General features: G+C 28.0%; 3 protein-coding genes across 4 annotated transcripts; 1 reads left to right on the forward strand and 2 right to left on the reverse strand.

Annotated features, from left to right (window-relative positions):
• Positions 1 to 127: 127 nt before the first annotated feature.
• On the forward strand, positions 128 to 9,470 carry LOC132947153 (tRNA N6-adenosine threonylcarbamoyltransferase, mitochondrial). Of its 2 annotated transcripts, none has more exons than XM_061017364.1 (8): positions 128 to 263; positions 7,689 to 7,905; positions 7,959 to 8,217; positions 8,284 to 8,415; positions 8,486 to 8,690; positions 8,759 to 8,907; positions 8,973 to 9,181; positions 9,298 to 9,470. In XM_061017364.1, exons 2-8 carry the CDS (start codon positions 7,724 to 7,726, stop codon positions 9,392 to 9,394), a joined length of 1,233 nt encoding a protein of 410 aa, XP_060873347.1. In that variant the 5' UTR covers positions 128 to 263; positions 7,689 to 7,723; the 3' UTR covers positions 9,395 to 9,470. The 2 variants fall into 2 exon arrangements, with proteins under 2 accessions (XP_060873347.1, XP_060873346.1); XM_061017363.1 differs by lacking the exon at positions 128 to 263 and adding an exon at positions 7,385 to 7,549.
• LOC132947155 (ubiquitin-fold modifier-conjugating enzyme 1) lies at positions 5,995 to 7,202 on the reverse strand. Its single transcript, XM_061017366.1, has 4 exons — positions 6,928 to 7,202; positions 6,706 to 6,837; positions 6,468 to 6,635; positions 5,995 to 6,218 (listed from the first exon to the last, which is right to left on the reverse strand). The coding sequence occupies exons 1-4, from the start codon at positions 7,042 to 7,044 to the stop codon at positions 6,135 to 6,137; spliced, it is 501 nt and encodes a 166-aa protein (XP_060873349.1). The 5' UTR covers positions 7,045 to 7,202; the 3' UTR covers positions 5,995 to 6,134.
• On the reverse strand, positions 9,220 to 24,486 carry LOC132947151 (huntingtin). Its single transcript, XM_061017360.1, has 52 exons — positions 24,166 to 24,486; positions 23,923 to 24,106; positions 23,702 to 23,826; positions 23,444 to 23,597; positions 23,197 to 23,350; positions 22,968 to 23,131; positions 22,695 to 22,860; positions 21,351 to 21,715; positions 21,061 to 21,253; positions 20,796 to 20,995; positions 20,585 to 20,737; positions 20,269 to 20,429; positions 20,044 to 20,156; positions 19,874 to 19,968; positions 19,702 to 19,814; positions 19,516 to 19,628; positions 19,362 to 19,447; positions 19,131 to 19,248; positions 18,924 to 19,027; positions 18,660 to 18,845; positions 18,286 to 18,600; positions 17,916 to 18,076; positions 17,698 to 17,837; positions 17,492 to 17,634; positions 17,194 to 17,412; positions 16,917 to 17,125; positions 16,687 to 16,820; positions 15,441 to 15,639; positions 15,309 to 15,375; positions 15,069 to 15,248; positions 14,860 to 15,002; positions 14,632 to 14,745; positions 14,298 to 14,453; positions 13,911 to 14,061; positions 13,723 to 13,845; positions 13,426 to 13,656; positions 13,152 to 13,350; positions 12,960 to 13,074; positions 12,592 to 12,886; positions 12,357 to 12,490; positions 12,151 to 12,288; positions 11,981 to 12,072; positions 11,801 to 11,913; positions 11,542 to 11,742; positions 11,261 to 11,469; positions 11,038 to 11,197; positions 10,818 to 10,962; positions 10,338 to 10,422; positions 10,106 to 10,268; positions 9,865 to 10,025; positions 9,712 to 9,799; positions 9,220 to 9,644 (listed from the first exon to the last, which is right to left on the reverse strand). The coding sequence occupies exons 1-52, from the start codon at positions 24,228 to 24,230 to the stop codon at positions 9,546 to 9,548; spliced, it is 8,094 nt and encodes a 2,697-aa protein (XP_060873343.1). The 5' UTR covers positions 24,231 to 24,486; the 3' UTR covers positions 9,220 to 9,545.
• Between the last annotated feature and the right edge of the window lie 112 nt (positions 24,487 to 24,598).

The following is a 24,598-nucleotide window of genomic DNA, read 5'->3' on the forward strand; positions in this document are numbered from 1 at the left end:
ATTTCATGACACGATATAGAAATTCGCTAGACTAAACCGGTTTAAAATTATCCCACATTATCCCGCACCGGGATAATGAACCATGTAAATGATATGGTCCAAACATCCCGGTGCATTATTTTTCACACCGGTTTAGTTTAGCGAATTTCTATATTGACTACATTAATAACATAATATTAGTCACGTTATTAATACGCGTAACTACGTAAGACACTTGTGCAACTCGGCGTCTCGACCAATCGGACGCGATGCATCGGCCGCCTGTAAGTCGTTACTCGTTACGAATACAATTATTACGATTACCGATTAGTATTTTTTATTTATTTATTTATTTCTTACTACTTCTGTGTTTTTACTTGGTGTAAAATTATAAACTGTCTGTAAATAATATTATGTAATAGGTAGCAGGTTGGTATTTATTATTTCACAATAGTACACAAAATATTTATGCCGACTCAATCCCCTGATTGTCTTTTTCTTTTAATACTGACTGTCGAGACACAGAGACAGAATAAATAATAATAATGTTATTCTGTGATCAAGACTCAAGTCGAATACTATAGATCTATCGATAGCACTACTGCAGTGACTCACGCACTAGCCACTAATAGGTACCATTCTGGACTTTGGGACCCGTGACTGCGGGAGGAACTATTCAACTGCGCATCCAAAGTGCATGACGAATATGACGTGCCATGTTCTATTGTTGTATTGCGGAGATTGTTTGTTTTGACGTGTCGTAAACTTCATAGTTCATAATAATACAGCTGAGTTTTAAATTATTTAAATACCTAGTTAATATACTGTAGAGTGTCATCTGAAGGTACCTACTGTACTTTTGTAGAATTTAAATAGGTATAATTTATTAGATATTTCGTATTGTAATTTGTAAATATTTTTTGAAGATAAATTAATACATGTCTTGTTCTCCAACCGGGTACATTGCCAGGAGAGTAATAGAGCCACAGTGGCGTCATTTCAGTTCTTATTAGACTGGGGCAACTTTTCACTGCTTTTCCGACCCAACATTTTTTTCACTCGGATTCTTATAGAATAGTGCCATAGTGGTTAAGGGAGGGGTGGTGTTGGTAAATGTGCCGACTTAAGGTTGATGTAAATACTAGACTGGGGCAACCACCCAGAACTTTTTGGGATTTACACTTTACCGCCCGGCACTATTATAGAGATTCCCACTTTACCCCGGAAAAAGGACGATTTGCAGCGCTTCAACCGCTATCGAAAACTAAACTTTCGGTGCAGGCGTGTGACAAATAATATATTATATAACTAATATTAATAAACACGTAAAACATTAATACAAATACGTATCAGTGGCATATTTAGGAATTTGTTAGGGAAGGGTCCAGATAATTTTCAGAAAACCGAGCCACCAAATTACTCTTTATTAAATAAATATACCATATTTATAAGACGATATAAAATTTTTGAGTTTTTAATTATTAAATAATAAGTAAAAAACAAATTTAAAAAAGGTGGATAAGTGGATGTCGCTCTGCTGTACAGTAGGTTACAAGTGGGTCACTGTAATGGATGGTGTTAAATTTGAATTCAATGATATAATATCATTGTATAAGAAAAACGAGTCTGAGCGAAAATGGTCAGTCAGCCTATGATATTACCAAGTATATTTGATGATATTATTGTGAATAAAGTAATTTATATATAACCTATTTACGTGGAGCCTTGTTTTAAATTTTCAATCCTTAGCCATATAAGTTAAACATTTTATACATTTTTTAACTACAAAATAATTATTAAATTATAAATTTGATAAATTTTGTCAAAATTTGAACTTTAAATGTTTATAAAAAAAAATTATGCCTATGTATTTTTAATATTTTTCAACTACTATTGCAACAATATATCAGGCGCCTTGCATTAAATTTTCACGCTTTCTTACCCAACAAATAAAATTTTATTGATATTTATAGAATAAAAAACTGAAAAAATTGAAAACTGACAATGTCCGTACACAGCTCAAAAAGAGTCAAATTATTTTCAAAATTTTATGGTGTTTAGAAAATGCTAATATAAACATCCAGTGAAATTTTCAAGTATCTACAGTCATTCGTTTTTTAATTACAACAAAATAAGAAAATCGTTACATGAGATATCGAGTGAATATCAAATGTTGTAAAAATATAAATTTCATAAAAATTTAATTTAAGTTTCTTGTAGACATTTTTTTTTTGATAAAGGTAGAAAAACTTATGAGTAATCTTATATTACATTTTAAAATCTTAGATTTAAAAAGAAAAATTTTTATGAATTCTCAACTCAAAATAATTTGCTATTTTTCGTGATTTTTCCGTATTTTGTCAAAATTTGAACTTTAAATGCTTATAAATAAAAACTGTGACTAAGGATTAAATAAGGATTTAATTTTTTTCATCTGCCTTTGAAACAATAACCTAGGAGCCTTCTATTAAATTTTCAAGCTTTTTTACTCAACAGATAAAATTTTATTGATATTTATAGAAAAAAAAACTAAAAAAATTGAAAACTGACAATGTCCGTAAGCAGCTCAAAAAGAGTCAAAATATTTTCGAAATTTTATGGTGTATATAAAATTCTAATATAAACATTCAGTCAAAATTTCATATACCTACGGTTATTTGTTTTAGAGTTACAACAAATCCAAAATCGATTTTCTCAAAAACAGATTTTGCGTAAAAATTCCCGTTTTTCCTTAATTTTTCTTTTGTTTTTCACGTCGCTTTTGAAAACTACTGGGAAATTTTTACTTTTGACCCCCCAAAGTACCAACTATATTCACTTTCCTATCAGAAAGTTACTGTTGAAGAAAATCCAAGCACTTTTACTGTCCTAAAAGGTGATGACAGACTCAAAAATTTCAAGAGTATGGCTATTTGCTTTGGGAATAGGTACGACGAAATATCAAAATTCGATTAATAGGAATTCAATAATTTACCGCTGAATACCAAATATCATATAAATATTAAATATATAAATTCAAACACTCATAAAATATTTATGTTCTGTTTAAGTAAACTTTTATAAATAATTTATAAAATTTAAAAAATGTCTTATGGCTATAAATGACTCAATCATAATTTTTTGAAAATATTACCATGTATGGAAAATGGTTAATTTAGAATTTATTTTAGTTAAAATGTATTTACGGTTATTAGTTTTTGAATCACAATAAAATTGATAAATAAAAATTCGTTAATATACCGATGAAAATCCAATATCGAAAAATATTAAATTCAAACGCTCCTAAAATTAATGTTACTTCCCGGTAAACGTTTTTTTTTTTATTTAAGGTAGGAACATGTGTGGGGAATCTTCTATTAAAATTTCTTATCTTAGCTATAAAAGAAAAATATTTATGAGTTTCCAACTGAAAAAATAGTTTGAAAATTTTCAAAATTTTGAATTTCCATTGATGACATTTATAAGGAACCTAGAATTAAATTGTCAAGCTTTTTTACTTAGTGAAAAAGTTTTTAATAATTTTAAGAAAATTTACATAAATCGAAAAAATTTTCAAGGCTATAACTAGCTCAAAAAGAGTCAAAATATTTCCATTTAAGGAAAGTGCTAATATAAATATTTGGTGAAAATTTCCAGGTTAGGAGTTACTCTAAAAAAAATAAATCATTTTTTTCAAAAATTGGTTTTGCATAATAATTACCACTTGTTTTGTTTTTATTTACGCTTTCTAAAATTACTGGGAATTATCAATTTTGACTACCCAAACATACGAACTAGATTCATTTTTCCGTCATAAAATATGTTAATATCAAAAATTTGACAATTTTTACTACCCAAAATGTTACTGACAAAACAGAAAAAAAATACACACACGTCATTGTAAAATCAATACATTCATTTGCTCCGCTCAGAATCTAATATACTACAAATTAACTTTCCTACGGCTTAAATTAGCAAATGTGTCAACAATATCATTATATTTTAGTTGGTCAGCAATTATTTTCCTATAGATATTATAGGTAAATTGGTGACTTTTTTGGGACGAATCACTTCGAAAATAGTTATTTTTATAATTTTAATCATTAAATTGTTTTAAGCTCAATACATTCATTTGAAATTAACTATAATGTAGCCATGTAGGTAGGTATATAGGTAGTAAAAATTACAACAATTGAATGTATAAAATATAAATGATACATTTTTTTTTTGCTCATTAACTTGATTTTTTTATTGTATCTATAAAAGTGGGGCCTGTCCAACAGTGGCAAAGGCCAACCCCCCTCCTCCCCATGAACTATACCTTTGTTAGGTGTCCATAAAAACATAACCCATGGATGCTGAAGAAGTAATTTATGAACTATTAAATAAATCTCAAATATTAGATGTTGTTTTATAGTGTTTATTAATTAATTAATAATAATTAATACTAATGAAAATAATTTGTTGTTAATTAATAATTTGCTTAAAATATTCAATATAGGTTATATCACTGTGTATATTGATTTTTAAAAACAATACTAGAGCTGTATGGTGGATGAGTAGGAGACTTAGGGCAGAGGGAGAGCTTAGCCCCCATCACGACGTTTAGTAAAGAAAAAACAAACCCCCTCACCCATAACTAAATAACAACTACACTATTGCACACAGGAAATGCAGAGTATACGCTTCAGGGCTTGTATACCCACAGACACTTTTTTTTAGAGGGCATGCTATAATATGATCAAAGTTTTAAAGTACAACTTTTTAGAAAGAAAACATAACATAATTTTTAGGTACTACCAATGTTCACGGCTTAATTATGTAACAAGAATTTTAAAATTATATTCTTTTCAATAAATATGTCTTTGCAAAAATATTTAAAATATATTTTTATTTATTAACATAAAAAAAAAATTTGAAAAAACTATTAATTTATAGTTAATAAGAAATGGTGAAAATATAAATGGTTATTATAAATATTTTTAAGGCAATAGTATGATAGTATGAATATTTATATAGGGGCATTTGGTAGCGGTGTCGTATGCTATCTACGCACTGAATGTTATCTACACATTGCTATTTACGTATAAATTATGTCGTATGCTATCTACGCACAATTAAAGTTGAAAAGTATTTTTCATATCAATAAAAAATGTTTCGAACGTATTTGTTGTGTTTATGGAGCGCCACCATTCTTCTTTAAGCTGCCTTTCCAGCAAATGAGTGGCACCATGCGATTTTATACCATATTTCACCTTTATATGTCGCCAATAACATTCCATAGTTTGAGTTTCAGCTCCTGTTTGTGGATCAATGAAATTAATTTTATGATTTACGGTATTGTGGATGTAGCCATGATCGTTTAAACAGCTGTAAGCTTTCCATTCATCTGAAAAAATGGTCGTCCCTGGCTCAATTTCTCTTATAATAATTGGAAGCAAAGTAGCGCGGTCTCTTTTTTGAACGATAAACAATCGATGTTCTACTATATTATCACGTCTACAACACATTCCAAACACCCACGGCCCCTGTACGCGTACACTGTAATTTCGATTAGTTATTTCAGTATCAGTATCAGAACTGCTAGATCCTGATTCTACAATTTCTTCTCTAGGTTGACGATCTTCTAGAAGGTATTTGTAGATAGCATACGACACTAGTATTCAGTGCGTAGATAGCATACGACACCGCTACCGGGCATTTATAGTTTCTGGGAGTACATGTTATCGCTGCATATCCTGCGACCAAAGTCTGCACATGCCTATGGAAACAATAGTAGAAAGAAAAAAAATTGTTTGTATCAACATTTTTTTTAACTAACGATGTTATGCCAAAAAAATTAATTTAATACACAAGTAGAATAAACATTTAACAATACAATTATACAATGCATCAATAATTTTAAAAATAAGTTTAGGAATATCATATTGTCTAAATAATTATGTTGTATATTTTAAGACATTTTAAGACATATTTCATAATTTATTATAAATGTTTGACTTTTGACAACATAAATTCAATTTAATCTTTAACATATTTAAATAATATGAATGATTGTTTTAATGTGTATTCAACAGTTATTTTAAAATTAATATCATAAAATATAAAAATTATATATCACTTATAGCTCTCAAAAATTATTCCATAATAATTTTTCTGTAACTCTGAAATTTTAATTAATTATCCTCTTCTTTTTCTTTGTATTTAACCACTCCTCTCAGAATTAGTTCTGGGATTTCAACTGCCAACCATGGGCCCAACTACAACAGAACATAAATACATTTTAGAAAGATAAATCAAAATAAATGTAGATAATATAAAAAATAGTCATTACTACATTTGTTATTTATTTGTTCTTAATCCAATTAACACAGTTAACTTTAAAACTAAATTAAGTAAAAACATTTTTATTTTACCAGTTTATAGCTTAGAAAAGACAAAAGTAAAACAAAATTGTTCAAAAAGGTAAAATAAAAAAAATAACTATAAGCTAACAAAAAAAATCTTACACCAAGTGCTAAAGCGTGGGAGATACCAAACTTTGGTACATTTCTAGCCCACAATGGTTTAAAATGGTCAGATAAACATATTTTTCCACCTCGATACATTTTGGCAGTTTTACCATCAAGTTCAGGTAATGCAATTTCAGGTGCTGTAGTAGGGAAAGTTACAGGAATCTGAAACCGATGTAAGGTAAAAATAATTTAAAAAAAAATATATATATAATTATTTAAACAAATAACTCACATCAAATTCTATGTCAAATTCATATTTTAATTGATTCTGAAACACCCAACACTTTCCAAACCATTTAGTTCCCTCCTTATTCGACTCTAGACGAAACCAATCATTATCGGCTGCTTTATTGTTCTGAACATACTAGAATATTAAAAATAAATATTTAAATTTAACAAATTATGAGATGTCATAAATGGAAAACTCAGTGGTAAGAATTTTAACTGCCCTTACTTGGATTAGGGATTGGTATTCTTCTTTAAGTCTTTGTGGCCACAAATCAACATCCCGAGGACCTGCTTTTGTCTTTAGTAGCGGTATCGATGACAGAGCCTTTTTGGTGTTCTCCATGGTTATAAAACAAATATGCACACTGACTGATGACCTTAATTTATTAAAACGAATTACTGATAGACTTTCGATTGGTTGGAATTCGTTAATTGAATACCTATTACCTAACTTAAGTCTTAGATCTCCCGAGGGCACTCGCAGTGCCGTAGTGGTCAGCGAGACACGACGAGACGTGTTACAAACTTACAACGTACCCAAATGTGAAATTACTGATTAAGTGATAAATGATAACACAATTATAAACACAGAATTATTCTGTGTAAAGTAAACACCATATTATGTCTATGGTGTAAACACAACCATGTGTGATGATTGTTATCTTAGGACTATTTTGACACTTTCCGGCTTCCCGCCCTCTAGAGACAACTACCCCCCACAAATCACAACCTAAAGTTTAGAATATTTAGAATATTTTTTTTAGTTTAAAAACTGCTGACTGTTGTGGCCATTGGCAAAAAGCTTTAGGACGACTTAAAAATACAGAAAAGATCGATACATTATACGTGTGAGTAAATTAATTCGTATTGCGATCCGCGTATTTTACACGAGCTCATAGATTTATTAGATATATGCACAAAATTAACTTGGGCTACGGAGAGTAGCGTAAAGGTTAAAATATTTAAACTGGTGTTCAATATTTTTAGGATTTCATCATTTCATTCTCCACTGTCCTTTTATAATGAGGCTTTATCGGCTTCTCCAGTCAAGTTTGTGGTGTCAGTTCACAAGGCAAGCCCACAGAAAGTATAGCAAAGTGTTGGGCATTGAGACTAGCTGCGACGATACTGGATGTGCAATAGTGGACAGTGACAGAAATGTCCTTGGTGAATACTTGCAATCTCAACAGCAGATCCACCTCGAGTACGTAACCAATTGGCCTAGATGACAACAAAATATAATTGTCATTTCTTCAGTTTCGGGGGAATAATTCCACCAGTGGCCAGGGATTTGCACAAGCAAAACATTGATAATGTTGTAACACAGGCGTTGAAACAGGCCCAAGTTAGTTTGAATGACCTAGATGCCATTGCTGTTACTGTTAAACCAGGATTGCCTTTGTCACTGTTAGTTGGTATGAACTATGCAAAAGAATTGAGTAAAAAATCATTGAAGCCTCTGATACCAATTCATCACATGGAAGCACACGCCTTGACTGCAAGATTAGTTGATCATGTAAGAAGTAAATTTGTTATTTATTGTTACTCTGTATCAGTGACTAATTAAATTAAATTTTATTAGAATTTACAGTTACCATTTTTAGTCTTACTTTTATCTGGTGGACACTGTTTATTGGCTATCGTAAAAAAAGTAAATGAATTTCTGCTGCTAGGACAATCTATTGATGACGCTCCCGGCGAGGCATTGGACAAGGTAATTAAGCACAATATTTGTTCAGTCTCTTCAAACATTATTGCAGTTGTATTCAATTATATTTTTTCAGGCAGCCAGGCGACTTCAGTTGAAGAATATGAAGGAGTTTCGAAATTGTTGTGGAGGCCAAGCTATTGAAAAAGCGGCATTGAAAGGTGATCCTAGGGCTATTGATTTGGGTACATTTATGACAAGTTACAAAGACTGCAATTTCAGTTACTCTGGCTTAAAGAATGCTGTACGATCTCAAATTCTAAAATCCGAACAAAAGCACGGTAGAATATTTTTTATTTATGTATTACTCTTACATATCTATTATACTTGACATTTTAATTTTTGATAGAATTGAAAGGAGATGAAATTATCCCAGAAGTTTTTGATTTGTGTGCCAGCCTGCAATATGCCATTACGAAACACATATGCACTCGAGTACAGAGGGCTATTGAATTTATTAACCGAACACAACTATTACCAGACACAAATCGAACATTGGTAAGTTTAAAAAAATAAATAAAATAGTAACTAAACTATAGTACTCATTTATTTATTTTTCACAGGTAGTTTCTGGAGGTGTTGCTAGCAACATGTTTATTCGGAAACATTTGAATCTTGTGTGTGATGAGGAAAATTTCAAGCTAATAGTTCCACCACCTAAACTTTGTACAGATAATGGAATAATGATAGCATGGAATGGCATAGAAAAATTGAATGAACATATAGATATATTCAGTCACCACGATTTAGATAAAATTGATATCCAGTCGAAGTAAGTTTTATACAGTTTAAAATAATATGATTTTACATTTAATAATTATAAATGATATTTAATATAAAAGTGTTAATAATATTTGTAAATATACATTTTTAATAATGTTATTTTAGAGAACCACTAGGACAGAATATTTCACAACAAATCACAGATATGGAAATAAGATGTCCTTCAGGATTCTTCAATAAAATATTTGAAGAACACAAATAAATATTCACATTTTATTTACTCATTGGTTTTTAGTTTTATTTTAGATAGTAATAAAATAACAATAATTGTTTAATAAGTTAATAATGTTACGTGGTAAATGGTAATAGATCATGATTGGTCTTACATTTAACATATTTTGGAATCTATAACTTTATTCCAAACATAATATAATATCTTGAAAAGGATTTTTCGACTTGACTGAAGATTGGAATGATTCTTTGTATAATTGCTTTTGGTTTTCGTTAGAAAGCTAAAATAAAAAAATTTGTTTATTTTTAATTAATAATATTTAAGTTTATTATTCTCAATATCCTTACGCTATGATAAAAGTCCATTGCAGCAATGCATAACAATCTTCTATCTTCATATTCATAACGACCAAGCCTTAACCTTACATGAGGAAATCTAAAAATAATCACAAATATAAATAAATCATATGATTCAGTGATTATATAGTGAAAAAAAAATACATTGCTCTTAGCCATTTATTTTTTGATGAACTTATAAAAAAACTGATTAGACAATAAATTGCCATTGGTATTTGAAGACCTTGGGTAAAATTGCTGAGTGTTGTAATAACCCAATCTTGTAAGAGATCCAATTGTGATTCCTTAATCAATTGCTCAAATATCTTTAAAATAAAAATTAACCATACAATTTAAGAAAATATGTGTTCTACAGTTGACAATGTAATAAAAATAAAATACATACTTGATTAACAACTGTGCACATAGACGTCGGATGAGGTTGATTTGGAGAAAGAAATTCACTGACAACTCTCATGAGTACGTATGACGCCGGAAATATATCTGTTAACACTTTTGCCATTATAACTGTTGTCACTTCTACTTCCAGTAAACATCCTTTCTTTATTCTAAGTAATGCATGTAATTTATGGATTAATATCAAATCTAAACATACAAATTAAAATGTAGAAACTTGCCTTTCAAACATGACGCTTATCTTTTCCATTTCAACAACAATCATATCGGGATCAATATCACCTTCAACATTTTCGTCATAATGTTCTAAAAAAAATAGAAATGAAACATACAAATACATGGACAAAAAATAATTCCTGAGCCCAATGCAACAATTAAGTATCTCATACACTCTATAATTTAATTTATTAATCTATAAATCAAGACCTTAATAAATCATTTTGAAGTAGATCAAACTATTTTTTTCAATTCATTTTTAGATTGTTTGGTTTGAATTAAAATCTAGCCAATGTGGTTTATACGTAATCCAAAATACACACAAATAGTAAAAAAGACATTTTGATCATTAAAATCTATCACTGTAAAAATAAAATAAATTGCTTAAAAGTGATATGGGTACCTTCCCCCCTAAACCTATATACTTAAACTACAGATACATATGTGGCTTAAACAATAAGAAATCATTTGGTATGGTCTCAAACCTGCATATATGCATGATAAAAGCAACTGCAATGCTGGCAAGGAAAATCCTGGAGGAGCATTAGATAACCTGTCCAAAGCTAATGTTGTAATTTGTTCCACAATGTTTTCATTTGAATGTTTTACAAATATGATTCTTTGAAAACCCTAAAAATATTCTTTTATATCATATTTATATATGCATGATGTGTAATACAGTTGAATACAGATGTGTACACATACCTGTATAAGAGCTTGGTAAAGTTTAAAATGTCTAGACGATGATACTAATTTAGTAAGGCCTTCCAGTGACATGAGCAATGCGTCTTCAATGTTATCCGACCCATGTTCTACTATGTAGAATGCTATCGATATCACACATAACTGCCATTCGCATTCATATCTTGACAGAAGAAAACATTAGGTATCACATTTTTAGAACTCAATTAGAAGAAGATAAACTTACAACATTGAATATTCAGTGCATAGATGTTTTTGTACAAAATCCACAGCCATCTGCACAATTTCTGAACTATTTGGCAACACATTATTCATGATAAAACATCCCTCTAACAAATAAAGTAAGCCGTGTAGAGCGGCCAATTGGGTCAGACGGCAATTACTTTTAAGACCATTATCAATTAATTTCAACACTTTCTCTCGAATACTGATATCCTATTAATCAATAATACATAAATTTCATTAATACCCGTAATATCTGTTCTATACCGGCCTTGTAAAAATTACTTCGGTAATAGAAATAGCCATTGCTTTGGCTGCAGCGATTATGACGTATTGATGTAACAATAAATCTTCATGGTGATGTGATTGCGATAAATCCAGACATACATTAAGCATCCATATATAATGTTCTCTTTCAGTGAACAAATCTGACATTACGAGGAGACATTTTATCATTTCGTTAATTTGTGATAGAGATCCTCGTGTCTAGAATGTACAAATGTATAGTATTTGGAATTTTTAATTTGCAGTAGTTATAACTAACTTTTGGTTCCATCCACTGGTTAAACACTTCCTTTAACAGCAATATACAAGAGTTCAGATCCAAGCCACTTCCATTTAATACATTGGTCCTTTCGTACAACTTCATTTCTAATACTATTCACATATGAAAAACAAATTTATTAACTGGTAATCAATTTGAACAATTTCAGACAATTATTACTTGAATTTTTTGGTGCAATATTATTGGAACTTTTCCACTGATCTGTTATTGCCGTTTGTAAAAATTTGACTGACAACTGATGATAACTATATCTGTTGGTAAAATATTGAATTGACAAATTATGAAGAGTAGTTAATTAGTATATATTAACTAATACAAAAGTAACAAACCGATGCTGATCATGAATTCTCTCGATATTAGCTCTACACTCATAGCGATCTAATAATGCCTCTTTACCAGCTGTTTTTTTAAAAGTGCAAAATGTTGAGTATATAAGATCATTGACTTCTTCTAATTTCACAAACCACCTAATAGTTGTTAGTGGTTAAAAAATGTTTAACAAGCTTAAAATGTTTATATTATAATAAGTAAGTACTTATGACAAGACAAGTTGAGTGGAATGTCTCTTGATACGTGTAAGAATTTATTGTTGGTGGTATCACCGGGATAACATTCAAATAACGTCTGACTAAACAATTGTGTAATTCCATTTACAGCTGCACTACTAGCCTTTTATAATAATATAATAATAAGAAGAATAAGAATAATTTACAAACACTTATAATAACATTTAAAATTTGTTTGGACATGACTACATAAATCTAACTAACTTGTATGCGAGAGATATGTTCTTCTTTTGGTATATCGGTTTCACTGGATGGAACTAAAACGCTCAACAATGTCATCCAGGTCTCTTCAAATTGTTGTTTACTGTTCCAGCCAACTACACTGAGTCTAGACACAAATTGTTTGAGTACATCAATTTCTTGCAATACATCAATAGGCATTGCTGGTATGTTAAAATCAACAATATTGGCCGGTGTTTGCAACATTTTCCATGTAATGGGAGGTACACGCACAAATCCATTTACCATTGGATGGCGACTTATTATTTGTATGATAAAGCTAAAATAAAGATTAAAAATAAAACACTCATAGACACCTTATATAAATTATACTTTTAAAATTGTATTATTACCATGTCAGTTGGTCCAGATGAAAATTTGACAATAACGGTCGAGAATTTTCCACCCAAGAAAGTAAAGATGAAATTTGCCGGCATATGGGTACTAAATCTGTAGTCTCTGTATAGTCTAGATAAATGGCAATCGATTTTAGTACTTTTAGCTAAGATATTAGAACATACTACTATCTTTATTGTTATACATACAGTCATCAGTCATGATCAAAAGTACATCCTCTGTAATGAATTCTACTACTGACACTAATGATGAAGCAATTGATCCCAGTTCTGTGGAGCACAATTCATTAGCCAACCCACAGTCGTTAAAAATGTTGTATGCACACTTGAGAAGCAATTGTATTCTGCTAGTAGCAGCTGTTCGATTGACCAATTTCCATTTTAGTACCTAAAATAATACAAGTATGCATTGACAAAATTACATAACATTGTAAATTTAATGTTTTTTTAACAACCTACTCACTTCAAAAAGTAAAACTGTATATTTCAAAAGCGTTTTGTTAGAGTCCATTAAAATAATATGTTCTTTTGAGTTGTGTTTTGACAAAAATTTTACACATTCCAAAAATTTTGAAATTGCTGGTGTTAAAAACCATATAATTTTAATAAATTTACTATCTTCAAATAGTTGACTCATACGCGTCTTGTACATATTTTGTTTTTCATTTACTTCTTTGACCACTGGTAAAAATATCTAAAAAGATTTGATCAAAAACAATAAGTAACTTATTTTATAATTATTTCTTATTTATCTTTTTACTTGATGAAATCTAGGCAAGGAACTACATGCTTGTTGAATGTGCTCAACTAAGACAAATCGGGCAGCTACAAACAATGGACACAATTCCAAGTTAGTTGTATCTTCAGTTAATGATTTCCATGACTATAATAACAATATGTTTAGTGATATATATATATTTTAAATACTAAATCATAAATAAATTCTACTTTTATAGTGATTTGAGTTGATACAGTGAAACAATATTGAAGTATATCAAGATTGAAATCATCACAACGCATAATAGAGATGGCATCTTGCAATGGCAAATTTGACAATAATTTGGCTGACTCAAAACTGGGACAGTCATTTCGACAACATCTAATAAAAAATAAAACAAAATTTATTTTAAATTGGTAAAATAATAATTAATTAGTAAAATATTTAAGATTTATCTGAACTTAAGCTAACTGAAACAACAGTTAATATAAAAATAATAATTTGTGATTTGAAAATATGGAAAAAATACTTTTGACCCAAAATTATCAGTTTATATTTATGATTTACAAGGCCCTTAGCTATAGAGAAGAAGAACAATTATACAATGATATAATTACCTTATTTTTACTTGATCAAAATACCAATTTTTGTCTATTAAAATGTTTTTAATGTCCAGAGTATTGACAGTTTTATTTTGATCAATTTCTACACTTGAAAAATCATAACATTGAGTACCAAATTTATTGAACAATGATATCAATATACAGTAGCGACTGAAAAAAATAAAATATTAATTTACTTTTTTATTTGTTATACGTTATAATAAATTTTATTACAGATTGTATATAATATATTCTTGTTTATTCTAATAAAAAAAAATGGATAGTTTATTATAATAATATTTATTTTATATTAATGACTAATTAAAATAAATAATAAAATTCTTCTTACTTCTTTATACAAACATTTGAATTTTTAAAATATTCTAAGATCTGTAAGGTTTCTTCTTTGCTTAATTGATTAGAACTTTCACTAACAGGCAATGCAAGAAGGTATTCCATTTTTCTAATTAAAGATAAATTGACAATTGTTTATATTTTTGTTGAGCAATTAATTATATTTTATAATTATTATTTACATAAATAAAAGTTTTGAAATAGTCAAAAATTCTAATAGTACCTGATTGCTATAGAGCTAGCAAATTGTGACAATGCTAAGTGTGGATCTTCCAACACAGCAGGTAAAATTAATTTTATTACTTCACCGCAATGTGCAGGATGTGCTTCATTCATACTTCGTAACAGCTCATTAGTTAGATCCAGCTAAATAATTAAAAACATTAACCATGTACATAAAATATTAAAAATAATAATATATTAAATACCTACTTTGTCATTAACACATTTTTCGGTGACAGCTGTTATGTGCATCAAACTTAAATTTTGATCTTTATGTATGCAGTTGAGAAATTCTTGCGTTGAAGTCTCATTTCCCATTTCTAACAGTTGAATGACACATTCAGACAAAAACCATTTCAATAACTCATTGTCTAAATTAATATTTTTATTCTAAAAACATAAGACATATTTTAATAAAGCCAACAATTTATACATGTCACCAATGCTTACTAATACTTCACATAGAATTAAAAAACAACCCTTTTGAACAATACTTAGATAAAAACAACGTCCCAATCTATATAAAAAGTAAAACATTAAAATTAATATAAATATATAGAGGTAAGGTAAATTGATAATTACTGAGATTCTGTAGAATTTGTATTCAATATTGATTTCCAAAACTCAATATCGTTGTGATCTAAAAGACCAACTAACTGTACCCAGTGCAATACAAGTAAAGGGTAGACCATTGACAAGGTCATAATATTCTTATGAAGTGTAATAAATATTGAATCGTTAAGAAAATAACGTAACGAATTTACAACTTTTGGAAAATTACCTTAAATAACAATATAAACAGTATTTAAATATTTTAAAATAAATTTGAGTTCATGAATTACTATTTATTAATGAACCATTTATTGTAAAAATGAATTAATCCAAAGAGTTAATTATGAAAGGTAACAAACAAAATAATATACTTACAGGCATATAATTATATGGATTATAATAAAAATAACTGATACACTTCTTGTGTAATAATTAACATAAGGGTAGTATTTTTTGGTCATTATGACTGTCCACACAATTATTCCAGTAAACTCAATTCTATTATTGTGACTACCACAGGTTAACACAGAGTTATATTATTTGAGGACAATTTTGTAATTACAACAGTGCTTCTCAAACTAGGGGTTGTGGCTATATTACCAGGAGCCTTGAAATATATATTTTATTTAAACTATTTTCTTAAAGCGTTTATAAAAAAAAAAGTTGACAAAAAAGTTTGAGAAGCACTGATCTACAAAACAAAATAAGTAGGTCGGCCCAACAAAACTTAAAGCATAAATCATATAAAAGCAATGTACGGGTGTCATTCAACCAATTCCCTGTAACGCACATTATCACTTCACAAATCTGGGATTTACTATGAGTAGAAAAATTGTTGTCACTTTTTCATAGTTTATCATAGTATTTTATAAAAGAGATGAGTATATAGGTCACAAATCCAAATTATAATGTCTTGTCACAAATTTTGGAAATGTGAAATCCTGTTAGAAAAATATAATACTTAAGTGGGTGGGTACCTACCATATTACGTGTTGCAGGAAATCAGTTTATTTAAATTATTTGACATATGTTTTATGCTTTATGTCTTGTTGGGCAACCTATTTATATTATTGTGTCAAGTAGATTACAAATTTATTTTGAAATAATATAACGCAGTGTTAACCTGTGGTAGTAGCAATAACAGAATTGTGTTTATGGGTAAATCATATAGGTAGTCTCAACAACAGATAAATACCTACACAAGATATATTTATTTTGAAGTAAAATGTGACCGTATCTCATTTTGCAATTATTGATCAAGATTTATTAAAATTACCAGATTGTACTATATATTGACAAGTTAGAAGAAATTCTGATAGTAAACACACTTTGCTCTCACAATTAGGTTGAGGATGACTTAGGGATAGTATGATATCATTGGTAGATAAATATATAACTCTAAACAAAAACCTGTAAAAACACAAGATTGTACATTGTGTAAGTATGACAAAATATATTATTTTGTTTTATTATATTAATATATATTTATTAATTAGTAAATTTTACTTGGAAAAAGTATCTTCACCAGGAAATTTATTTTTACTTAATATTGATGCATTTAAAGGGTCGGACTGTGTAGTAAGTTCAAATAAATTTGAGCTAATTGAAATGTCTGATTCAGAAATCCTAAGTAGAATTAAATCTTCAGATTTTTGAATGAGAATTATGATTAAATTGGATAGTACAGTATTTAACCAAGGTTCCAGGGTACATTTCTAAAACAAATTTATCAAAAATACAAGTATTTTAAATAATTAAACAATTATTGTTTTCAAATACATACTTCTCCATCATAACAAGTATTGAACATAACATGGAGTTGTTGTTGAATACTATAAGAAGATGGATGTAATGTTAGCAACAGATTAATCAATGAAGGCAAGGATGCTTGAATTTTGCAACCACCTAATGATGTATAAAGAGTATCATATAATTGTCTGGATTGTTTTTTCCACTTTTCTTCACTGCCTTCCATTATTACTAGACTTAGAATGCTCACCACCTGAATAAACAGAATGATATTTTGAAGAAAAAGCACATCTATCAAATTACAAAGGTACTCTGTAAACAGCTTAACTTACTTCGTTAAACTGACATAATCTTAATAACATTGCAAATAACATCTCCCTTTGAGCTTCAAGTTCTTTTAAATCTGAAGAATTTACCATAAATGCTGATTTTAATACATAGACATATTCAACAATTGGTAATATTGCTGGGATACCTAGAAGATTTGATAAATTATTGACTGTTGATAAATAGTAATGAATACAGCATATTAACATACAATACAGTTCTGGTGGATATCCACTAGCCATTAATCCATCGCATAAATGTATAGCTTCGGGAATTATGTTTGATTGACTTTTATCTTCAGATAAATTAATAAAAAATTGAAATATAGTTGAGATAAATTTTTTTGGATCCCTATAATTTAAATTGTATAATTGTAATACTTATTTAATCATTGAAACAAATAATAAAATAATAAATTAATAATATTACCTAAATAAACCATTTTCAAGATAATCAAATTGGCTAAAAACAAAATTCAAAAACTCATGTTTCGGGTCTATCACATTTAAGTTAACTTTGCTTTGAAGTAACACTGTAAGTAAATCTAGAATTGAAGATTGCAATTCTACATCTCCAGTACTTACATATTCCTAAAATATTGTTATTGTTTATTAATGTAGATCAAAAAATATAAAAATGAATTAAATTAATAAAAAAGGTTTTCATGTATATAATAAATTAAATATATCTTAAAAAATATAATTTACAATATAATGTACTGGTACATGGATTTTTTGTTTACTTCGTAAACAATAATTAAATATTAATACATTTAATCAAATAAATATATATAACTAACCTTCAAGCATTTAATAGTCAATGGTCGAAAACATTTTAGATTTGAAGAAAAATCTAAATTTTCCGAACTAGCACAATACAGTTTTCCGCTCATTGTTGTTCGTCGATCTCTTTCATCTTCCCAATGTTTATTTGCATGTTGAGTGACTTTAATTTTAGTATCGATAAAGTTTGATAAACATTCATAAGGTGTTTGTAATGCTTGAGTGTACATGCACAGTGTTTGTAAGTCATTTTTAATGAACATAGAATCTTTTCTACTAAATATCTGTTGATTTGATGACACATTATACTTTGATGTCAAACACTTAAACAACTGAAAATGAAAATGTTTAATAGTAGATAACTAGTTAATAAAATCATTAGAATTCATACTTCAGCCAAAACTTTGGAACTATAACTAGGTGTTAAATTGAATATTGCAGTTAAACAAAGAAGTATGCGATCTACGTGTTGTTGGCATTCAGTTGTACTTATAAATGTTAACAATATCTTTAAAGTATCTAAAACTGACTCAAGAAATCTTATAAATTTTTCATTGCTTGTATTTTCTAGAGACACCTACAAAATGTATAATATATTACAGTGGTACAAAATATCAATATCTAATGTTAGTATGTTTTTTAGTTGAATAGTTACTTTGTAATTGTTGTATGATGATTTAACTACAGATTGCAATTTATGGTAATAATTACTATGACTTGGTGCATCTCTTAAGTTTTTTTTGTCCTTATCATTTTCGCCTAAACAGTGTATAAATATTATTTTTGTGATAGTACTATTTTTTAATAATATAAAATAAATATTTTAAAAGCGTTACATTTTAACTAGTTACATGCAAATTACCTGGCTTTTGTACTGAAATCGGGGTATGTGTTGGTTCTCTATAGTCCAGTACTACGTTTCGAAAAACGTTTAATAACTTTAGAACGTGTTTCCATAATTCATTATAATATTTCTTTAACTAAAATAAAATGTATGCTTTAAATTTGGAAAATATACAATAATTATGATTTTTCTATTTGTATTACAAAGCATAGTCACTGAAAGTATATATTATTATTATGATAAACTAACTTTATCGTCTTCAAACCATCTATTATATTTGCTGAAATCAATTTTATGTTCTTTTATACTAATATTTTGTGATGAATGAATTAACTCTGAAAATTATATCATTAACTGTTTAAAAATAACTTAATGCTTTTTAAAAATACATAGAATTATATACCTGTAATTAAATTTGAAGACAATTTTAACATCCAGCAATGCATTTCTAAATCAAAAGCAGCAGTTGTTAATGTCATTGTGGAAAGTATTGAAGTGAATAATCCTGAACATGAACTAAAATAGTATTATATTAATATAAATGAAAAATAATAAAAATTGAATGCAATTTTATAAGTTATAACACTACCTTATACTTGAATTTGAATTAAGTCCTTTAGTAAATGAACACTTCCAAATATTTGAATATTCTGGTGATTTGAAAGAATTAGATAGAGTTGTTAGTGCTTCAATGCATCCAGCCTAAAAAATAATATATAGTGTCATAATTTCAAAATATATTTGTATTAAACAAAACTCACAACCACAACAGCCGATTGATTTTTAATAAGATCACTAGTCAAACGGTTTATTATACGGGATAAAGAAGCTTCAATATACATATTGTGGAATTTATCTGAAAATTTAATTTAATACATTAAAAAATATATTAAAATTGATATCATAATCATGGTATAAATGTTGTACATACAATTTTGGAGCTGAAGCATATTAGTACAATACAGGCTTGTATTTGAACAAACCCATGAGGTAATAACGTCTTGTTGCATATAATCAATTTTATAATAACAATTATGAACAATACTAAAACAAACATGAAAATAAAATGAAAGTTATAAATAGTTATAACTTATAATAAAACATAAATAAAAATAATAATACTTGAAACAAATTAAGTATACAGTTTAGGCCTTACCTCAACAAACATTTAGATGCTGCACGCCTCACACTATATTCATTATCATAAAGATATTTAAAAACTATACGATTCAAAATTCTATCTTGGTACATTGAACTATTAGTTGCAAAATAAACTGTCATAAAAGACAGATTTTCTATGATCTCTAATAGTTTAACCTGTAAAAATAAATATAATTTAGAAAAGTAAAGCTTGAATCCAGAGAGTGCCATATGTTTTGTCTGTTTCGTTATTAAGCTAACAGGACAACAATGTGACTAACTCTGTAAAATAAAACTGTGGAAATTAAATATTTGAATAAGAAAAAAATTACCTTAACAAGCCAATAAGAACTCAAACCTGACAATATCGTTTCAAGTATAGGAATAACGCTATTAGAAATATTACTATTTAATAGAGGCATCAAACATACTGATACAGCCGAGAGTGAATGACATACACATATATATGAATCATCTTTTAATCCCTAAAAATAACTAGTGTTTAGTCCACTGGTGTTCAATGAAACAATGTATAAAAAATACTTGAGTAATGATATTGATTAGATCTGTAATCACTATATTTGATGATCCAACTGCACTATTTTGTACTTTAAATGCACCAAAATTATTTCTAAGAATTACTTCAATAAATGTGCCAACTAATTTAATTGCCATGCCTCTCAAAAGATGATCTTCATGACTGGTATAGCTAATAGAAACATTTAGTACTGTTTCTGCAGAATCTAAAATGTACAATATAATGCTATTACATTGAAATTTAATCCTTAAAGAAACTATATATTTTTACCTGACGAGTTTAAGGTGATAAAAGCTAAATTTGGATCAATTTTCAACATTTCTGTTAGACATCCAAGTGCTGATGATTTAATACCAGTCCTGATTGATTTACTGGATTCTGGTGCCAAGAAAAGTGTAACCATTTTGACACATAGCACATTTAAAGGAACATCCTCATAAATATGGTTTAAAAATTCCAATTCCTATAAACCAGAAAATTAAAGTTTTTACTTTTTAATTAAATATACATATATTTAGCTTTCAATCAAATTTAAAAATTACTGAATTAACATAACATACTAGTTGTAAAACTGATCCAGAAGCTGAATGATAACTATGTTCAGAAGTTATACTTTGCACATCAAATTCGGGAGTGTTTTCATATTCAGAAAAAAATACATTATCCGCGATTGAATCAACCTCACTTAAACTATCATCCCCAAATTCTGAGTACAAATTTGTCATCGAATTAGCTGATGATAATGAAGGTCTAGTTGATTCCATGGATTGTGAAATTGACCTAGGTTCTTCTTCAAATCTCGGTAGAGAAAGTTGAACAAATGATGTTTCTAAACTTTCAGATGAACTGTAGTGAAATGATTTTTGTAAACTTTGAGCTAATGTTCTAGGTATTTTAATAGAATTTACTGTTGTCTGCATTTTAGCTACAATAAAAGTATAATATTTAAATTAGAATCCATTTGAGAAGTTGTACATATTAACTATGTTGAGAAATTTAGGGTTTTCATAAAAATTGGAGAATATTTTAAACTAAAATTATTTAACTAAACATATACACAATACAATGATAATTTTTTCAGGTAATACAATTTTTTTAGCTAGATTACAGTAATAATAAGTTTAGAGCTAAAACATTTATAGGAACATTTCAAATTTTTAACCCAGTTGTGCAGATTCTGGTATTGACTCTGCACACCGCACATCATTTGCAGTCAGAGTTGTATTTTTATAAACAGCAACAACTTTTTGTGATTCCATGATAGATAACCATATTTGAAGTCTTATTTTTTTAAAATAATTTTCACCCAACAACTATAGGTCTAAAACCAAAATTTACCTAATGAGAAACATTTAAATTTTAAATATAAATACATTTTTTTCTTTGTTTTATTAAAACGATTAAATCCTTTCAAATTGTTTTTTAATATTATTATTATTTTTTATTTTGTAAAATGTACTAATTAGTATTTTACTTAAATTAAGTATTCAATATTTTATTAAAGTATTTAAATTACAATTATTATTAAATAATAATGATTTAAACTAGAGATTTGAACTGTTTGACTATTCATTTTAATAAGTCGAAAAAAACACGTTTATAGTTACATTTTAATGGCTCTCAGTTGGTTCTGATTTTAGAACCATGGTTTTAATGTCAAAGTTAATTTTAAAAATAATGCTACCCAAATATAGTATCAAAAATAACTTTTTTTATTCATAAAAATACAAGTCTTAATCCACAATTTGAAATGTTCCTAAAGATCATAAATGTGTAATTAGGTAACTCCTAACTTGTCAACTTTGTTCAATCCAATATAATCCAGTGAAAAATTTAGTATTACATGATAAGATGACCACACTGTGTATCATACAAGATAATCATAATGATTTAACTAAACTAACCAACTTCAGTTTCATAAAGCTTTGTTTGATTTAACATTTTTTTTTTTGAAAGCAATTGCAGTGTATCTCTTGGACAAGATAAAAAAATTTGAGTTAATGTATCTAGTGCACACATTATTATATTAGAGTCTGGATGCAGTATTGTAAAACAACAAAATCTAAATATCTGTAAAATAATGTTAAAACATTAATAATATTATAGTTCTTATTATAATTGATCAACAACTGATTTCATACTAGAAACAAATTAACAAAATAATATTTATTTAATACCTGTAAATATATTTTTTGAAGAATTTTCGATTCTAATTTCAATTCATAGGAGTTATCACAAATATGATCAGGATAGAGAATTGTATTTTTAACACTATTCAATATGCCAAGGATTACACAACTCTCTGCCCATGCACGTTCTGTCCCCATTGACTTGTTAATATCTTTAAAAATTATATTTTACATGATTATACAGTAAAAATATTTATGTATATAGGTAGTCATTTACCATAGATTAAAACAGTGTTTATGAGCAGCATGTGTTTAATGAAAACCATAGGTTTTCTGCTGGAAAGACTTAATGATTCTATACAAGTAACACTTGATCTACGTATGATAGAAGAATCTGTAACGAGATTGTTAACGAATGCTTCTAACAACATCTACAAAACATTGTAATTAATTATTATTTATAATTAATATTATTATTGTTATTTAGATGATTCAATTTTTTATAACTTATTTTCATAACTCACTTTTATATTGCTATCAGACATAATATGTCCTAAGCTTTGCATGATTTTTGGAAAAGTTTGAGCCAATATTTCTGCTACAGGATCTTCTGTTCTCATAGCAATTTTTTTTATGCAAGGTATTAAGAACAAAACAAATTTTTTACGACTAGCTGGGCTAAAATAAATGGAATGATTATTTTATTTATATAATCACAACAGCAAGAATAATTATTAGTTAAACACCAGTTTTTATATATAATTTATAGATTTTAAAACTACCCGATTAAATGACAAATATTTCCGAATCTGGATAAAGCAGCTCTTAATCGACGTACAGTATCATTTTTCTTTACTTCTTTTAATAATTCAACAAATATTTCAACTTTACGATAATCAATCATGCACTAAAATGATGTAGATAAATAAAATAATATAAAATATTAATTATAATACATATATAGACTAGAATATAACATTAATAAAATGGTATAGACACATACACGAACAACTTTGTTTAGATTTTCCTCAGCTACCATTCTTATATTAGCTTCAGAATGATCACACATTTTAAACAAACTATCCATCGACTTATGTAAAAGATCGGGGAATGATGAAAAATTCATAACAATTGGTGCACAAATTAAATCGGCAGTAACTCGACAATATTTTTCTTTTTCTCCAGACCTTTAAAATTAAATTATTTATATTATCACAATTGCACAAATTCAATTTTTGATACTTACCGTCCAATCAAGTCATTTGACTTGAGACCGTCTAGAGCTTTTGCAAGTTTATCAATGATCGACATCGCTATAAAGGTAAGAACAAAGGTTTACCAAAGAAAATATTTGTCAATAACAAAGTTTTGTCAATAAGTTAGCCATCTCCTAACCAAGACACAAAAATGTATAAGAACATTTGAATTTTGGGCTTATACAATCGTACAGTAGGTGACAAGAATTTTGTAACTCAAAAACTCATACAATTTGAATACATTTTTATAGACAAATTAGTAAGTATTTTCTATGTGCTGACAATGACAATAAGCTATTTTTTATTTTTAATAGTAAATTCAAACGTGAACAATTGATAAGAATTATACTGATAGAATGATAGCAGTTAAATGATAACAATAAAATGAATTATTAAAAAAAAAATTATCTATAGTTTATATTC

Source organism: Metopolophium dirhodum, chromosome 6, assembly GCF_019925205.1.
Source record: "Metopolophium dirhodum isolate CAU chromosome 6, ASM1992520v1, whole genome shotgun sequence".
In the NCBI taxonomy this organism is placed as follows: Eukaryota; Metazoa; Arthropoda; class Insecta; order Hemiptera; family Aphididae; genus Metopolophium; species Metopolophium dirhodum.

Bases quoted from the DNA above. Each gene is read 5' to 3' on its own strand.
- LOC132947155 (XM_061017366.1), bottom strand. From the start codon at position 7,044: ATGGAGAACACCAAAAAGGCTCTGTCATCGATACCGCTACTAAAGACA. The intron at 6,636-6,705 runs GTGAGTTATTTG...CATCGGTTTCAG, and splicing joins AATTTGACATAGAATTTGAT to ATTCCTGTAACTTTCCCTAC. The intron at 6,219-6,467 runs GTAAGATTTTTT...GTTCTGTTGTAG, and splicing joins CCCACGCTTTAGCACTTGGT to TTGGGCCCATGGTTGGCAGT.
- LOC132947153 (XM_061017364.1), top strand. From the start codon at position 7,724: ATGAGGCTTTATCGGCTTCTCCAGTCAAGTTTGTGGTGTCAGTTCACA. The intron at 8,218-8,283 runs GTAAGAAGTAAA...AAATTTTATTAG, and splicing joins CTGCAAGATTAGTTGATCAT to AATTTACAGTTACCATTTTT. The intron at 8,908-8,972 runs GTAAGTTTAAAA...TATTTTTCACAG, and splicing joins CAGACACAAATCGAACATTG to GTAGTTTCTGGAGGTGTTGC.
- LOC132947151 (XM_061017360.1), bottom strand. From the start codon at position 24,230: ATGTCGATCATTGATAAACTTGCAAAAGCTCTAGACGGTCTCAAGTCA. The intron at 19,249-19,361 runs GTTAGTTTATCA...ATTTTATTTTAG, and splicing joins GATGGTTTGAAGACGATAAA to TTAAAGAAATATTATAATGA. The intron at 10,269-10,337 runs GCAAGTTTCTAC...TGCATTACTTAG, and splicing joins ATAAGCGTCATGTTTGAAAG to AATAAAGAAAGGATGTTTAC.